At 37.0% G+C, this 15,182-nt stretch overlaps 1 protein-coding gene across 1 annotated transcript; it reads right to left on the bottom strand.

The window, feature by feature from the left end:
* Positions 1–3,926, bottom strand: LOC126591988 (WD repeat-containing protein LWD1-like). The gene is made up of 3 exons (XM_050257739.1): positions 3,811–3,926; positions 924–1,556; positions 1–667 (listed from the first exon to the last, which is right to left on the bottom strand). The coding sequence occupies exons 2-3, from the start codon at positions 1,517–1,519 to the stop codon at positions 256–258; spliced, it is 1,008 nt and encodes a 335-aa protein (XP_050113696.1). The 5' UTR covers positions 1,520–1,556; positions 3,811–3,926; the 3' UTR covers positions 1–255.
* Between the last annotated feature and the right edge of the window lie 11,256 nt (positions 3,927–15,182).

Raw genomic sequence — 15,182 nt, forward strand, 5'->3', positions numbered from 1 at the left:
TTTGTTTAAACAAAAAAATGTATATCATACAATATGAGAAAATATATTTTTATTCCTACAACACTCATCTCAGAATGACATGATCACGTATATATGCCGGTAACACGATAAATATACTCGTAGTCATGACACTTGCATTTGGGATTCATCGTCCAGTCAACTCCTTAATCCCTTTTCTCTTAATTACAAAACTCTACATTTAGCACATGGAATTGCAAGTGATACCCTAAATATTAATTTCCATAAATATTCTAATTAAACCTTCAAGAGCTGCAACTTGTTCAAAAAGCCAATACCGATCCCGTTCTCTACAGCAGACCAACGCACTTGATTAATCTGAGCCGTCGTTCCATACCACATCTCCGGCTCGATATCGCCGCCACTGTCCGATTGAAATCCAGGCCTCACCACATCCCAAATCATAGCCCTTGAATCATCACTTACTGAACAAATCTGGTGTCCCTTCCCTGGAGACCATGAAATTGCATTCACACTGGCACCATGTTTTTTGAGCTCCATTAGAGGTGATGTGGGAAATCTGATGTCCACTATTACCACTTTGTTGCTGTCCATTCCAACTGTGGCAATGAATCTTGGGTCATGCTTGTTCCATTCTACCCTCAACAAAGATCTGTCTTGAGTAGGGTTTTCATAAACTATGGTAGACCTGTTGAAAAATTTGTGATCTATATTAATCTTTAAAAAATAATTAATACAACTAAGTTTAATGCAAATATAAATTAAGAAAATATGCCTTAGGTCACAAGACACATGAAGCACAAGTATGTTACCAAATGCTAGAGGATTGTATGATGGCTAGCTAGTAATTATGGATGATTGTACGCTTTTGAAGTGTCAATTGCAGCTCTAATAAGAAGTTGCATTAAAAAAAAATAAAAAATAAAAAGTGAATTAACCCATACCTCTCTTTGTTTCTCAAATCAAACACCCTGATAGTGCCATCACCAGAAGCTGAAGCAAACACATTGAAGCCACCCCAAGAAATGTCATACACTTCTTTATCATGAGCCACCAGTTGACTATCCACAGCTTCCCTCTCAATGTCCCAAATTGTGCAGGTAGTGTCCACACTAGACGTAGCCACACGCCTAGTGTCACACTCTACCCAATCAAAAGACGTTATAGCCGAATTAAACTCACTACTCCTGTTGCTATTCAGCAAAGACTTGAGCTCAATCCTATCATCATGGATCTCCCACAACCTTAAGTAGTCGCCGGACGTGGCGATTAGATCAGGATTCGTGGTGTCCTCGGATGGGAAGAACATGAGGTTGGTTGGTGCGTAAGGGTGGTCGAAAGTGAGGCGGTTATCGGTGGCGAAATCGGATGTGTCTTGGTTGAACTGGACTAATTCAACCTTGTTGCCGTAGTCCTCAATGAAGCTGCCTATGGCTAGGCGTGAAGGCTTGTCATGGCGGACTGACCATGCTAAGGAGTAGATTGGCCATTGGCTTATGTAGGTGTGGACGCCTGCTTTTTTCTCTGCTGGTCTTTGCATGCTTGGAATTGAAATTTGTTTTTTTATTTCTCTATAGCTGCATGGGAAGTAAATCTAAATTTTAGAGGGTCAATTAAAGTCGAATATTGAACAACTTTGTAATTTATTTGAAGCCCTCAATGCATTTTAAAGTTTTGGATTATTGTCACGCTCTTGCTTGACAAAGCCAAGAAAGCTGCCAATTTGCCCATGTCTAGTTTTACTTCTAAATGATCCAACTTTAACCTAGTATAGTAGAAGTAGACTAAATTAATATTCTCAATGCTTTTAGATTTAATACTACTTTCTATTAAAGTGTTATTATGTTCACCCCATAGTCTTATTTATGTACGCATTTTATATTTTCACCCACATAAAAAGTTAAAAAAAATCAAACACTCTCTTCCCCACCCACTTATATTCCTAAAATATCCTTAATAACTTTAAGTTCTAACTAAAATAAATATAAAGAATGATTGAATCTTCAAATTTTTAGGAAAATGGAATAGCAACATTCCTGCCCAACCCAACTGAAAGCAACCACAACCAGGCACCACCTATGACGGATGCATCTCCTTTTCTCTTTGTCGCTGAAAAAGTTACCTTCCTTTGTTTTTCTTCTCCTTTCTCTTTTCCTCTCTGTCTCCTTCTTTCTCCCCCTACTAGAGCTGAATTTAAGATTCATACTCATATTTATTCCCGAATTTAAATTCAGAATTAAGGGTTGAAAAAAAGTAGGGAAAAAAGAAGAGATAGAATTTGGAGTGGGTGAGGTGGACGGAAGAGTTAGAAAGGATTGAGGGATAAAGAGACAAAAGGGGAGGTTCGATTCGTTTCTCATTTTAAGTTGTTTAACATTTTTCCTTTGACTACAAAGAATATATAAAAATATTACATTTTAACAGTGCTTTTGAAGTTATTTTATATAATGTTAAATTTAGTATTAAAATTTTCAATAGAAAACGGGTGAAAAAATAAGATTATGGTGGAAAAATAAGATAATTTGGTATAAAATTATTTTACTTGAACAACTTGGTTCCGCATAAAAGCATGATTGGTGGTATATTCTAAACAAATGGGCATTTGCTTGGTAATAAATCCAAACATAAATCAACTAATATTTAGTCAAAAAGGTATCAAAACTTTTATTTTGATAGGCGTCAAACTTAATATTTAATCTAATTTTTCCCTAAGATAAATCTTACTAAATTTTTTTTTTCTATAACCAAAGAGTTAATACTACTTAATAAAATTTGACATGATGCGGGGGGCGTATGGACTTCGATTACAACTAACTATATATATATGCTCGCTCATGAGTGAGTCTGAATTTTTGTTGAATAACTAGTATTACTTGTAGATACATGAACTAGTCATAAAAAAATAAACACACATACATATTGGTAGACATGAACTAGCAAAAAAATAAACTGTTGCTAAGTCTTATGTCTAGTATAACCAGAGGGTGGGCTTCTCTCCCTAAAACAAAAATGGAAGGTTAAGCGTAAATCAACATATTCTCTCTACCTAATCAACAAGTTGAGTATAAAAATTTCTAAATCCTAAAATATATATTAAGCTAATTTGCTGGCTTCAACTAACCTTTCTTTTCTTGGTAGCTTAATGTACTTACTGGATGAACTCACTGTTCTAAAAATCTTCATTTAGCGCAGCCTAGGCCCCATCTAGGCGTTAGGCAGCTGGTCACCTCCTCGATTAATGTCTTGGTGTTTCAAAATTAAGAAATGACGCCTAGACGCGCTAGCGTCTAGGCACCCGCCTAGGCCACTAAGACCCACCTAGGCACTTGCCTATGTTGAGACTCAGACAAAAAATAGATAACTTTCATTTTGCATTTTATTTTTTTAATAAATTGTAAGAGACTTGTTGAATACTTAAATGAACACACATTATATGCTTGTTTCCCATGTTTTCATTATATTCCAATAGCTCATAATATATGTCATTTTATTTTGTAATTTATGATGAAATTATATATATTTTAAGTATAAATAGACACTTATTTACACGAAATATAATAGATTTAATTAAATTCGTCTAGTCCGCCTAAACCCCATCACCTAGGTGCTAGGCCCCAACCCGCCGCCCGACTAGCGCCTAGCGTATTTTAGAATCTTGGATGAACTAATTAATCATTAACTACAACACTTAGCAACAATATTGTACCAAAACATGCGGAGTCGTATAAGCTCTCTTTGACTCCAAATGAAATCCCTTACGTACCATGCATGAGAATTAATTCTTCCTCTTCATAATTGGGGGGGGGGGGGGGGAGAGAGAGAGAGACTTACATTGCTCGATCGAGACAAGTTTCAGTGGCGGTTATGGGGAGCTGCTTAATGTCCAGAGCAAGATATGTACATATAAGAGAGGAAGTTAGACGGGGGATAGAGCTGTACGGGGTTTTTATATATATATTTACAAATATGGGAAACAGTTCCTTAAGTCCGGGGAGATAGATAGATAGCACGCAGTAGACAAAACAGAAGAAGGGAAGGTGAGAGCGTGAAGGTAAAGCTAATAGTCAGTCTGCACGACTACATAAGAATAGAAGGTTGGTTTTCATTTACTCTTTCTAATTAACCTTTTAATATAGCATATGTTTAATATATATGTGTGTGTGTGTACTGCCCCAACTACTTAATTCTGACTCTTTCAAGCACGTTCGTTATATATATATATATATATATATTCTAACCCGTAGATTCTCTTTTCCACCTTCTAAAGATCACCTCTAGAAAACTTTATTCAATATGGCGACCGTTTCGTCATTCATATAAATCAAACAAGTTTGTGGCTAATCATAAAAATACTATTTGGTACCATAATTGTTTATTTGTTTGAGATATATGTAAGATTAAACATTCTTCAAATTAAAAAGATTTTTTTTAGAAATTATCATTAGATGATGAAAAAAAGAATGAACAATTCAAACTATGACATTTATAAAGTAAAATTATGGTATCACGTCTTCATGTAAGAAGTAATAACTCCTTATATGTGATCCTTTAAAATTTAGTAGCTTGTAATAATAAAAGACTATTGTTGCTTTACCCCCATTGCCTATTAATACAATAAATCACTTTTGTTAGGTGCATAGAACGACGATAGTCATATGCTTCAGTCAAAAGTCATATAAAAATTTTGAAGAAGACACTTTTAGGTTGCCCTAATTGTTTGTATATGCTTAGACTTTTAGAGAGCCAAGTTGTTTGAAGCTAGTGTTTTGTGTTTCACTAACGGTTTTTTCTTTGGAATCCTTAGTACTAGACGCACAAAAAGGAAAAGGACTAATGCTTAGATTTGTTTTGAGGTGACAGAATGCCAGATACACCAATGTTTATGAAAAAGGATCCGGCCTTTATAGAAAAGGTTCCTCATCGGATCATTTTCTTAAGAATTCCGTGTTTGTAATTGTTCATTGTATATCATGCGGTCATAAATTATTCCAAAATTTAAAATTAAATATAAATAATACCTAACGAAAATTGACCGTAAGATATACGATGAAAAATCACAATCATAAAATCCTTAATATCCATAGAAAAAGGATTCCACGAGGATCCTTTTCCACTGTTTATTGCAATTTGCAAATGCTCCATGATCATTTTAGTCCACACATGGAGTAGTGAGTCTGGCACCAGTTTTTTATATATATAAAAAAATGAGTTTAAAATTATCGCATGAACAACAATTTGTTGGTAAAGAAAAAAAAAACTGAAATAAAGCATTTGCTATATGAAGTAATTTTTTTCACGATTATGGTGCATAATAATGTGAAAAGTTCCACATCGATTCTCTTATCAACTAGATGACGACCTATATTAAATTGTTTCACCTTCAAGTGTTGAAGTTTTTTGTGATAAAATTAAGGTGGTGGTATTCACACATTTTTTTTTTATTTCTCACACACTCTTATTAATATTTTTTTCGTTGATATTCTTCCATTCATTTAATCTGATGGCTAAAAATGAAAAAAGTGTGTAAGAGATAAAAATATATATGTGAATAGCACCACCCTATAATTATTCCATGAGATTGTGCTAAGTAATCTAAGCCGTTAGATTTTCCTACTCACAAGTCAACGTATGAAAGTTTTTTTTTTTTTCTTAAGGCGGCAACGAGTGGCAAGCCAACCCTATACAGGGGGCTAGCGCGCAATGGCTTTCTCTGAAAGGGGCTCGCTTCTTCAAGCTACGCTTGCTGCTTTTCATTTTGTTAGGAGTAGGTGCTTGCTGCTCGTCAAAGCCGTAGCTTGCTGTCTACTAAACGAGCCTTCACTGCCCGCCCGGCCCCTATCTTTAATCTTAAGTAAAGTTAAGTAAAATCAATGAAGTGAACAGCCCAACCTCTTTGTTTGAAGCTTTGCCAGGATGATTATTTACCATTTTCGGAATCAACAGATGCAGTTTTATGTTTTCAAAGATGAAGTTAGTTAGGCATATTGTTATGGTACTGCTGGTTGGTTAGTGAGATATTTCTATCTCTGTTACACATATCACTACCAAAATAGTGAGCAGTAGGGGAGAAATAGTGGGATCTCCTCTATTAGTACCAGTTTGGTATTGCTTAAATTTAAAAAGAAACTGGTATTAGAAGGTATTTGCTTAAATTTAAAAAGAAATGGTTATCAAAAAAAGCTTCCTTTTTTTTTTTTTTTGTAACTTCAAAATCAGCTTTTTCACGTGTAGGTGAAAAAAGCCAAAAAACCAAAGTACCAAAAGCTAGCTTGAAAAACCGGCTTTTGGTGCTTCTATAACTCCTACGCAAACTTAATTTCCAAGAGGTGCTGGGGTCTTTAATGAATTTTCAAATAGCCAAAATGACTGCAAATAATTTACACATCATACCAACGAGAAGACGTCGTCGCTGACCCCGCCGCGACGTCGTTCAGTATCCCCAGCTTCAACGATCACCGTTGTTGGCCCTTGATTCCATACCATACGCCGTTGTTTCTGCCTCTGTCCTTCCTCCCATCTCTCATCCATCCTCTCTAACTCCCACGCCAACAAAACCACACCGAGAAACACCATCATCTTTTCCTGTGGGACCAGATTAGGATTCAGATTCAATTTTGTATCGTGCAATTGCACAACTGCCAACAGACGGTCTTCTATACATCCAATTCCGCCCCCAAATTCGAAGCTTCGACCATCTGGGTCCTCTTAAAGTGCTCTGCTTCTTCGTATTGTACAAATTTTAAGAGCTTAGGTCACTAATCCGATCCTTGTCCTTTTCTTCTTACTGAACCAGTCTTCCAGAATTCCCAACCTTTCAAACTGCAGGTTGCTCCTTTTTCTCTCCTTCACTGAAAACGAGGGAAAAGATATGTTAGACGGAAAGAAAATAAGAGTCCTATCGACACTAGAAATTCTAGAAGGATTATAAATAAAAAAAGGTTAAAAATAAAAAATTATATTACATTATATTACATTAAATATTATTACGCTTTTTAGTCATTTAACACAATTACAGTTTAATATAAAAATTTACCGAACACTGTTTTTTTTGTTGAAAACACATTTACAAAATAATTCTGCTTTATTTTATCGCTGTTTATTCCTAGAACACAACATAAATAGTTTTTTAAAAAGTACAACAATATCAAACTAGTCTTTAAATGTACTAAAATCCCAACCCATGTAACACCGGCAACCACCCACCAAAGTCGACAACAACTCTCCTTCCCGTTCTCACTGCCAACACCACTTCTCACAGCTTCTCTCTCACTTCTTTTCTTCCATTTCTTCCTCCATGCTTTCTTCATCCTTCTATTCATGGAAGAAAATGCCGATAATATCGGCGAAAATAATATCGGCGAAATATCGCCGATATTATCGGTTTTTCGGGGAATGGATATTTTAATTGGTATCCGAATGGTTTTCGTCCAAATATTGCGATATTATCGATAATATCAATAATATCGCGATATTTTCAAAATATCGCGATATTTTTTTTGAACAGTGCAATCGGACTCCGAGCCGAACGTCGGAGATGGTGTGCCTATTCCCGAGCTGATTTCGTCCCAAAAACCTTGCAAAAACACGGTTTTTAACTTCAATTTCACATATTAGGTTCAAATTTCACGCATGCAAGAGGTAATCAACATAGGGTTTAGTCGGTCAGAGTGCTGAATTTCAATGGAATCTCACCTGAAAACTTGGGTGTGCCTGGGTGTGGGTGCGATCGGGGAAGCCGAGCTTCCTCTGCGCGTCGCCGTGCTTCCCAGAGACGGAGGAGAGGGAGGGAGAGTTCAGGAGGGTGATGGAGATGCTGCGCTGGCATCGGGGTGGACGAATTTGGGTGTGCCTGGGTGTGGGTGCGATCGGGGAAGCCGAGCTTCCTCTGCGTGTCGCCGTGCTTCCCAGAGACGGAGGAGAAGGAGGAGAAGGAGGGAGAGTTCAGGAGGATGGTGGAGATGCTGCGCTGGCATCGTGGTGGATGGATTTGGGTGTGCCTGGGTGTGGGTGCGATCGGGGAAATGGAGTGAGAGAATGAGAGTTCGAGAGAGAGATAGAGTTGAGAACTGAGAGAGAGTGAGGGGTCCGAGAGGGACTCGGGAAAAGAGAGAGATATAGGGTGAGGGTTAGTGGGCTGCCACGTGGCAGCGTGACAGAGAGTGAGAATCAAGATGGAGGGTCCAGATTATATTAGGATAAAAGACTCATTTGCACAATTTATATAATTTCAGAAAATGAGTGAAAATATAAATTAATCTGGGGGTCCAGATTAGATTAGGATAAAGGACTCAATTTCAGGGAAAAAGTGAAAATATATAATTTCAGGGAAAGAGTGAAAAATTTGCCAGCTCGCTATATAATCAACTTAAATCAGTTAAATCCATCATGCAATGCATTTCCTTCCAATTTTTTGTGATAAACTAATAGATAATTGACTAAATAAACTTGAAAAAACATAATCGGCATCCAAATTAAAGTTTAGTCTTATTCAACGTATTGATTTTCAATCGTTAATTGATATACTATAATTTGGAACTTCAACGCCTAGACGCATGCTTATGTGTAAGAAATTTAAAGTGTCAAATTCGGCACATTATTCTTCATCATTTTATTCAATTCCTTTTTTTTTTAATATCCTAAATAAAACCTCCCAATATTGTACTAATTAATTATATATAAATGATTATGGTGTGTTTAAACTTCTTTCATTAATTACTACATATTTTCTACACTCATAATGTTTGCCAGCTCGCTATATAATCAACTTAAATCAGTTAAATCCATCATGCAATGCATTTCCTTCCAATTTTTTGTGATAAACTAATAGATAATTGACTAAATAAACATCATGCAAAGTTTCATTAAAAATTTCCAAGTTTTTTTACAATTTCCGTGGTTTCCATGTAATTTTTATCGATATCGATATTATTCCAATATTTCCATCGATATTTCCGTGTTTTCGGACTACCGATATTTCCGATATTTTTTTCCTTGCTTCTGTTTCATCTTAGAGGCTCAGGCAGGTACGAATATTCATTCTTATTTGTTTTATCACTGAAAACAAGGCACGAAAGTAACAACCTTATTGTTTGACTTATAGGAAGGGCAGAACAAAATTAAGAATGGATAATGATAGTGAAACCAACTATTTAGATTAAATTTTATAGATCATAAGACGTGATTGTTGATGATTGAATTATTATTTAAATATGTATTAACATGTTTATTTTTTATTGATGACACATTATATGAATTAACAAATTAGTTTAAAAAAATTGATCTACTTAGCATTACGCATTAAGAATTAATTAAGGGAAGTGTTATTGGCACTCCAAAAATTTCATTCTACACTCCTCACAAGTGTATTTTTCTTTCCAAATACAGAAAGTTTGGAGTGTAGAATGAGATTTTTGGAATGCCAATAACAATTCCCTTAATTAATTGTCAATCAGCAAGCTGACATGCCTTGAGTAATTTTAGGGCGGTGTAAGGTTTATTCTATAGGAAAACTAATGAAAATGGCTTGAAAACTTTGATTTTTACGATAAAGACAAATAATGGGTAAAGTGAATAACACCATGATTAACTTCTTAGTGTAAAAATGTGGTTTTTGGTTAAAGTTAACAATACCACAGACTTTTCGTTAAAATCCCCTTTCTCCATCCCTAATCAGCATTTATGACGCAATTTGAAGGGGCAAAAATATCATCCGCCCCTCATGCTTCTAGAGGTTCTTATAGCTAATTTTCCACCACTAATTGAAGTTTTAAGGGCAAATTTAATTGCCACTAATGCTTCTTATCTTAGTAGTGTGTTCATGTAATATGAATAGTATACTCATGTAATCATTCGTTATTGAATAATCTGATAAATTCACTACAAACAAAATTCTTTACAGCACCTATTAGATTGTAAAAGTGGTTAAGTTGGTAAACTGATTTTTTTTAGATGTTTGAGCAAATACGTAGACATTTATAAAGTTTTTGGTTGAAATTTGAAAATTATTTATCAATTAGACTTAATTTTGGACTGTCAGATCTACTTTTGCTGTTAAATTTGATTTCATTTGATCACAACCTTGGATTATAAGTAAAAATAAAAAGAGAAGTTAAAACATGATCATTGGATCAACCAACAATCATATTATTTCAACCGTTGGATAAACCCCCCAACCCCAGCTCACAAAGAGCCGTTGGCATGTGGCCGACGAGCCTATTCGCATAGGACCCGCCGTGCTTCTATCTGGCTTGTGGTGAACTGTTTGGGGCCTTAGGCTAGGCTTCAGTCGCGCATGCATTACGGATGGTTTGGTGTGTTCATACGGAATTAACCCTTGCTTAATTCTTTAGGGAATCTAGTCCAAAAAATTATTTTCAATCCAAAGCTTATTTTAGCCCAATTAGAGATGGTTTAGGGATGTCTAAAGCTTAATTTTGAGATTTATCCCAACCATTGGTGATGGTCTTAGACAATATATACATGGATAATGCTTGTATCCACCCTGGACTTACTTGTCACCCCACTTACGATTAATGAACTTTTACCATCCGAACATTATAATTATAACCGTTCATTCTTTTTATCATCATCTGAATATCATATGTGCAAAAAATTATTCAATTTGGATATCTTTTAGCCATTCATATGCATAAAACAAATGGACGGTTCATCATGGGATGTTATTTGTTATCGATTGGTTAATTTGATTTAACACGTATAGATGACTAAACAATCTCCAAATTGAATTATTTTTTGCTTACATGATATGTAGCTCATGATAAAGAGAATGAACAATTCCTTATTCAGACAATAAAGATTTGTTAATTGTAAGTAGATAGACAAGTAAGTTCCCCCAAAAGGACACAGGCACCATCCTATATACAAGTTCTTTTTGCTCATGCAAAGTATCCAAGGAACATAGGATGCAAGGTTATGACGACATAAAATAACAGTCTGTATGCCTCTCAGACCCAATTTGGTAGTCTATTTTGTTTGGGCTTTTTGACCCCCTCTTCACCCATCATGGCATAATGTGAGCCTATTGGTTCTTCTATGAATCCACAAATTTCAAATGCTTGGAACATACGGAGAAGTACACTTATTTATAATTGTTTTTAAAATGACTAAAAGCGTTTTTAGTGAAAATATTTTTGGGTTCTAAAAGCACTTAATGTTCATTTTGGAAGAAACACCACTTGTTTGTTTGAAAGTGCTATTTATTTAACAATGTGTTTCTTGCTGGAAATACTTCATGTTTTTCCAAGATTCGCTTTCATTTTTATTAACGATTAATTTCAAAAACACTTTTATCATTTAACGGCACTTCCAAACTAGTATTTCTAAGTGACCCTTTCATTTTTTTTATTTTTTATTTTATAACTTAGCTAGTGAATTGACTTTGAAAATTATTTTGGTTAATGAGTTTAATTTAGTATCTCCAAGAACATTGACTATTTTAATAAATTTTGAATATTTTATTAATTTTAAGGAAAGAATTATAAAAATCAATAATAGTAAGAGCTATTTTTTTGTGTTTTATATTAAATACTCTCCCCTCTGTGCTAGATTAGCCAGTGACTATTTTTTGTTAGCTACTCATGAAGAATCTCTTTGTTCCGTATTGGGCTAAAATAGCTATTAATATTAGTCCAAAAAAAAAAGCTATTAATAACATTTTTTCCAGTCATTGGATTAATCAAATTAAAGGAGAATTAAAGAATAAAACTAAGAGAAAATGTGCCGGAAATGAAAAATTAATGTGCATAAAAAAATTTCTTTAAAAATGGGACAACTGGTGGCAAACCACGGTTATTCACCAATTCCAGAAAGACTCACAGAGACATTTCAGCCTCCCCTGACATAAGTCTAGCTTACACACCAGTAGCAGGTTTCGAACCCGAAACCTCAAGTTTTTTAGTTTTAAGGAAGCCTCGTAATGTGCATAAATCATTATTCTTTTTACAAATCAAAAGAATTAAACAGTTCTTTTGCAAAATGATGCCCTATTTTTTGTTAGGGTGATGTTATTCACGCACACCTTACAAATTTTGATCGTTAGATCAAACGAATTGAAGATGATCAAAAGGCAAATATAAACAAGGGGTGAGAGTTGTCATAATTTAGTGAACGATGAAAGTTAAAAAAAAAAAAGACTAATTCAAATCACACTTGTGGAGCCAAAAAAAAAAAATCAAGAGGCGACACGTGGATTTTTAGGTGAATAGGACAAAATTACCCTCGAGACACACCGGGTTTCCTACACGCGAGCAGCAGAGAATTATCCATCAATCGAGTCAAAAGTGCCCAAAATAGGTAACAAGTTCAAATTTATCTCATCCATCCCTACTTCATATCCTCTACAAGGAAATCATTCCATAACCTTCAAAACCTTCCATATAAATTAAATTAATTAGGCTAATTAATCACCATTACACCCCAATGCTCTATAAATAGGACTCCATTTTCTTTGAAAGACTAAGTTCCATACTCTTGCAAAACTCCCAAAAACTCTCCAAATACTTTTCTCTCTAAATTCTAACTTTGGCATCGGAGGTTCTTCGGCCAAAGCCCCCCCAATTCATCGTGGACGTGTGAGGCTCTTGGCCTTGACCTAAGGTGTTAATTGTTTTGTAGGTGCAATTTTGTCCAAGATCAAAGAGGAAGAAATTTGCATCCACAAATTGGTACTTTCATTGAGAGTTGAAATTCATACTCGTAGAAGACTCTCGCATAAAAAAGTTTTTCTCTATTTTCTAGTCAATTTGAATATTTTTCATACATTCTTATTATTAGAATTTTTTATTTGCAAAGGTTCTTTGATAAAACCTATAAGAAAAATATAATGGCTAGAAATTTAGAAAATTCCATAAGTGAAAATTCTAATACTCAAGAAATGGGATCGCGGAGATCCATGAGGCAAAATGCGGTTGTAAGCAGAGTGGCACCACCACTACAACGTTCCATCATGGCCCAAGCCATGCCATCCAAGCTTGCATGGGCTCAAGCCCAAGCCTCGCATTCGCATGCACCGCGCATTGAGCAGCCTGCTTCCGCCACCCAGCATGTTCCTTTGACCTAGCTTGCTCTCATAGCCCAGCTAGCTCCTGCGGCCCTGCCTATTCCCGCGGCCCAACCTGCCCCCGTCGAGCAGCTTACTCCCGTGGCCCAACATGCTCTCGTGATCCAGCTTACTCATGCGGCCCAGCCTATTCCTACGACCCAGCCTGCCCCCGTGGCCTCCCAAGCAGCCCAAGTCGGTCCAAGACTATCTCAACCATCCGGACCTACCATCAAGCTGGGGGCATTTTCACCACATTTCTTCGCGGATTTGACATTTCCCAACTCAAATCTTGCACTCAGAGCCTACCACACTTCCACTGCTTAATGAGGTACATTCATTCCAAGCTCTTCCAATCTAAATGGCGAACAACACTTGTCTCGACAAGTTATAGAGTTGACGAGCGTCCTTGTACAACAGACAACCTTAATGAATCAACTCTTGCAACGCACCGAGATCCAGCGTGCCTCGGATGAGGTGTCTCGAAGCAGGACAAGGGCAGAAGAACCTCTCTACTAGTGTCCCGACAAGCAGCTCATCAACCAGCCACGATCCGAGCGTTCTGGCAGTTTACGCTCCCGCCTGGATCCTTAGGATAGCGTATACTCTTGTCTCAGAGTGCGAATGAGCGTGCATTCCCAATCAAGCCCATAGACGAGCATACGATCACAGTTGAAGTCACACTCCGATTATCAATATGGACAACCTTCTAGGCAAAATGTTCATTCACAACTAGGCTCATAAGAAGTATTTTTCACCTCACATTGGAATAGACAGCACGGTAGATGGAGAGAAGCAATCACTCAATCCGACTCAAGTTCAACCGACAGCCTGCGAGCAGCCTATTTGCCTGTTAGGAACATGCCACATGCATCGCAGCTGTGACATAGACGAGTCGATCATAGGGAAGAGTGGCCCAAACCTATAAGTCACGACCAGGGGTAGCCGAAAATTCCACTGCCCTAGCAGAGGTAAATTCAAGAAAAAGTTGAGAGGCTCATAACTGAACGATTATGCAATTTACAATGTAACCAGCTTGCTGATGATACGCTTTGACGATACATGACCAACATAAGCGTGTCACCATTCATGAATGAGATCGAGCAAACATATCCACTTCGCGGGTTCACTATGCCTCACTTCACTCCGTACAAGGGAGACGAAGATCCGGATCGACATCTCAAGCACTACTGCAGTACTATGGTCCTTTACAGGAACAACGACGCGCTTATGTACAAAATTTTTGCCACAACTCTACAAGGCGAAGCGCAAGATTGGTTTCACACTCTACCGCCATAATCGATCCGGAGTTTCAACGAACTTTCCTTTGTTTTCATTAAGGAGTATTCATCTAACCGCTCAATCAAAAGGACATTCGACCACCTATTCAGCATCGCAAAAGACCTTTGGGAGACAATTCGCGACTATGTTAAGAGGTTCAAAGCGGAGAAGGCCAAGATTGTTGGCTGCAACGAGGACATAGCAATGGCAGCATTCAGAAATGGGCTTCCCACCGAATATCCTTTATTCGGAAAACTGATCATGGGAGAATAACTGACCCTAGCTGCTTCGTATGCTTTGGCAGAAAAGCATGCATTATGGGACGAGGCCAAGCAGTCTAATACAAACGAGTCGGAAAAGAAGCACATGGAACGTGTCCCGACCAAAGAAGACTCAGCGCCTGAAGTGTTCACCAAGTTTGCAGTTCCAATTGGTCAAATTCTCCGCAAGCTCAAGAACGAACCTTGGTTCGAACTGCCGCCACCCATGAAAGGCGATCTTACCAGACTGGATCATACAAAGTATTGCGCATTCCATCAAGGACCAGGCCACATTACCAACGGCTGCCTGAAGTGAAAGCAGTGCCTTAATAAGTTGACAAATGAGGGCCGATGCGATAAGTATCTTCACAGGTTAACGAAACGGCCTACATAAGCAGGGGAAGTCTTCGTCACCCCATGAACCCTGTTTGGGCTTTTCCAAATAAGTTCGAAGTCTCAAGCAGCTCGACGAATAAGGCCTCGCAGGCCAAAGATTATCCAGTTTGTTATGCAGTTTCTACCTTCCAACACAATTGATTTATTTCTTTATTCTCAATGAATATTCAAGAAGTTACTCATAAGCTTGGCTCAACTGCTGTCCACAA

The sequence above is a fragment of the Malus sylvestris genome, chromosome 12 (genome assembly GCF_916048215.2).
Source record: "Malus sylvestris chromosome 12, drMalSylv7.2, whole genome shotgun sequence".
NCBI classification, from domain to species: Eukaryota; Viridiplantae; Streptophyta; class Magnoliopsida; order Rosales; family Rosaceae; genus Malus; species Malus sylvestris.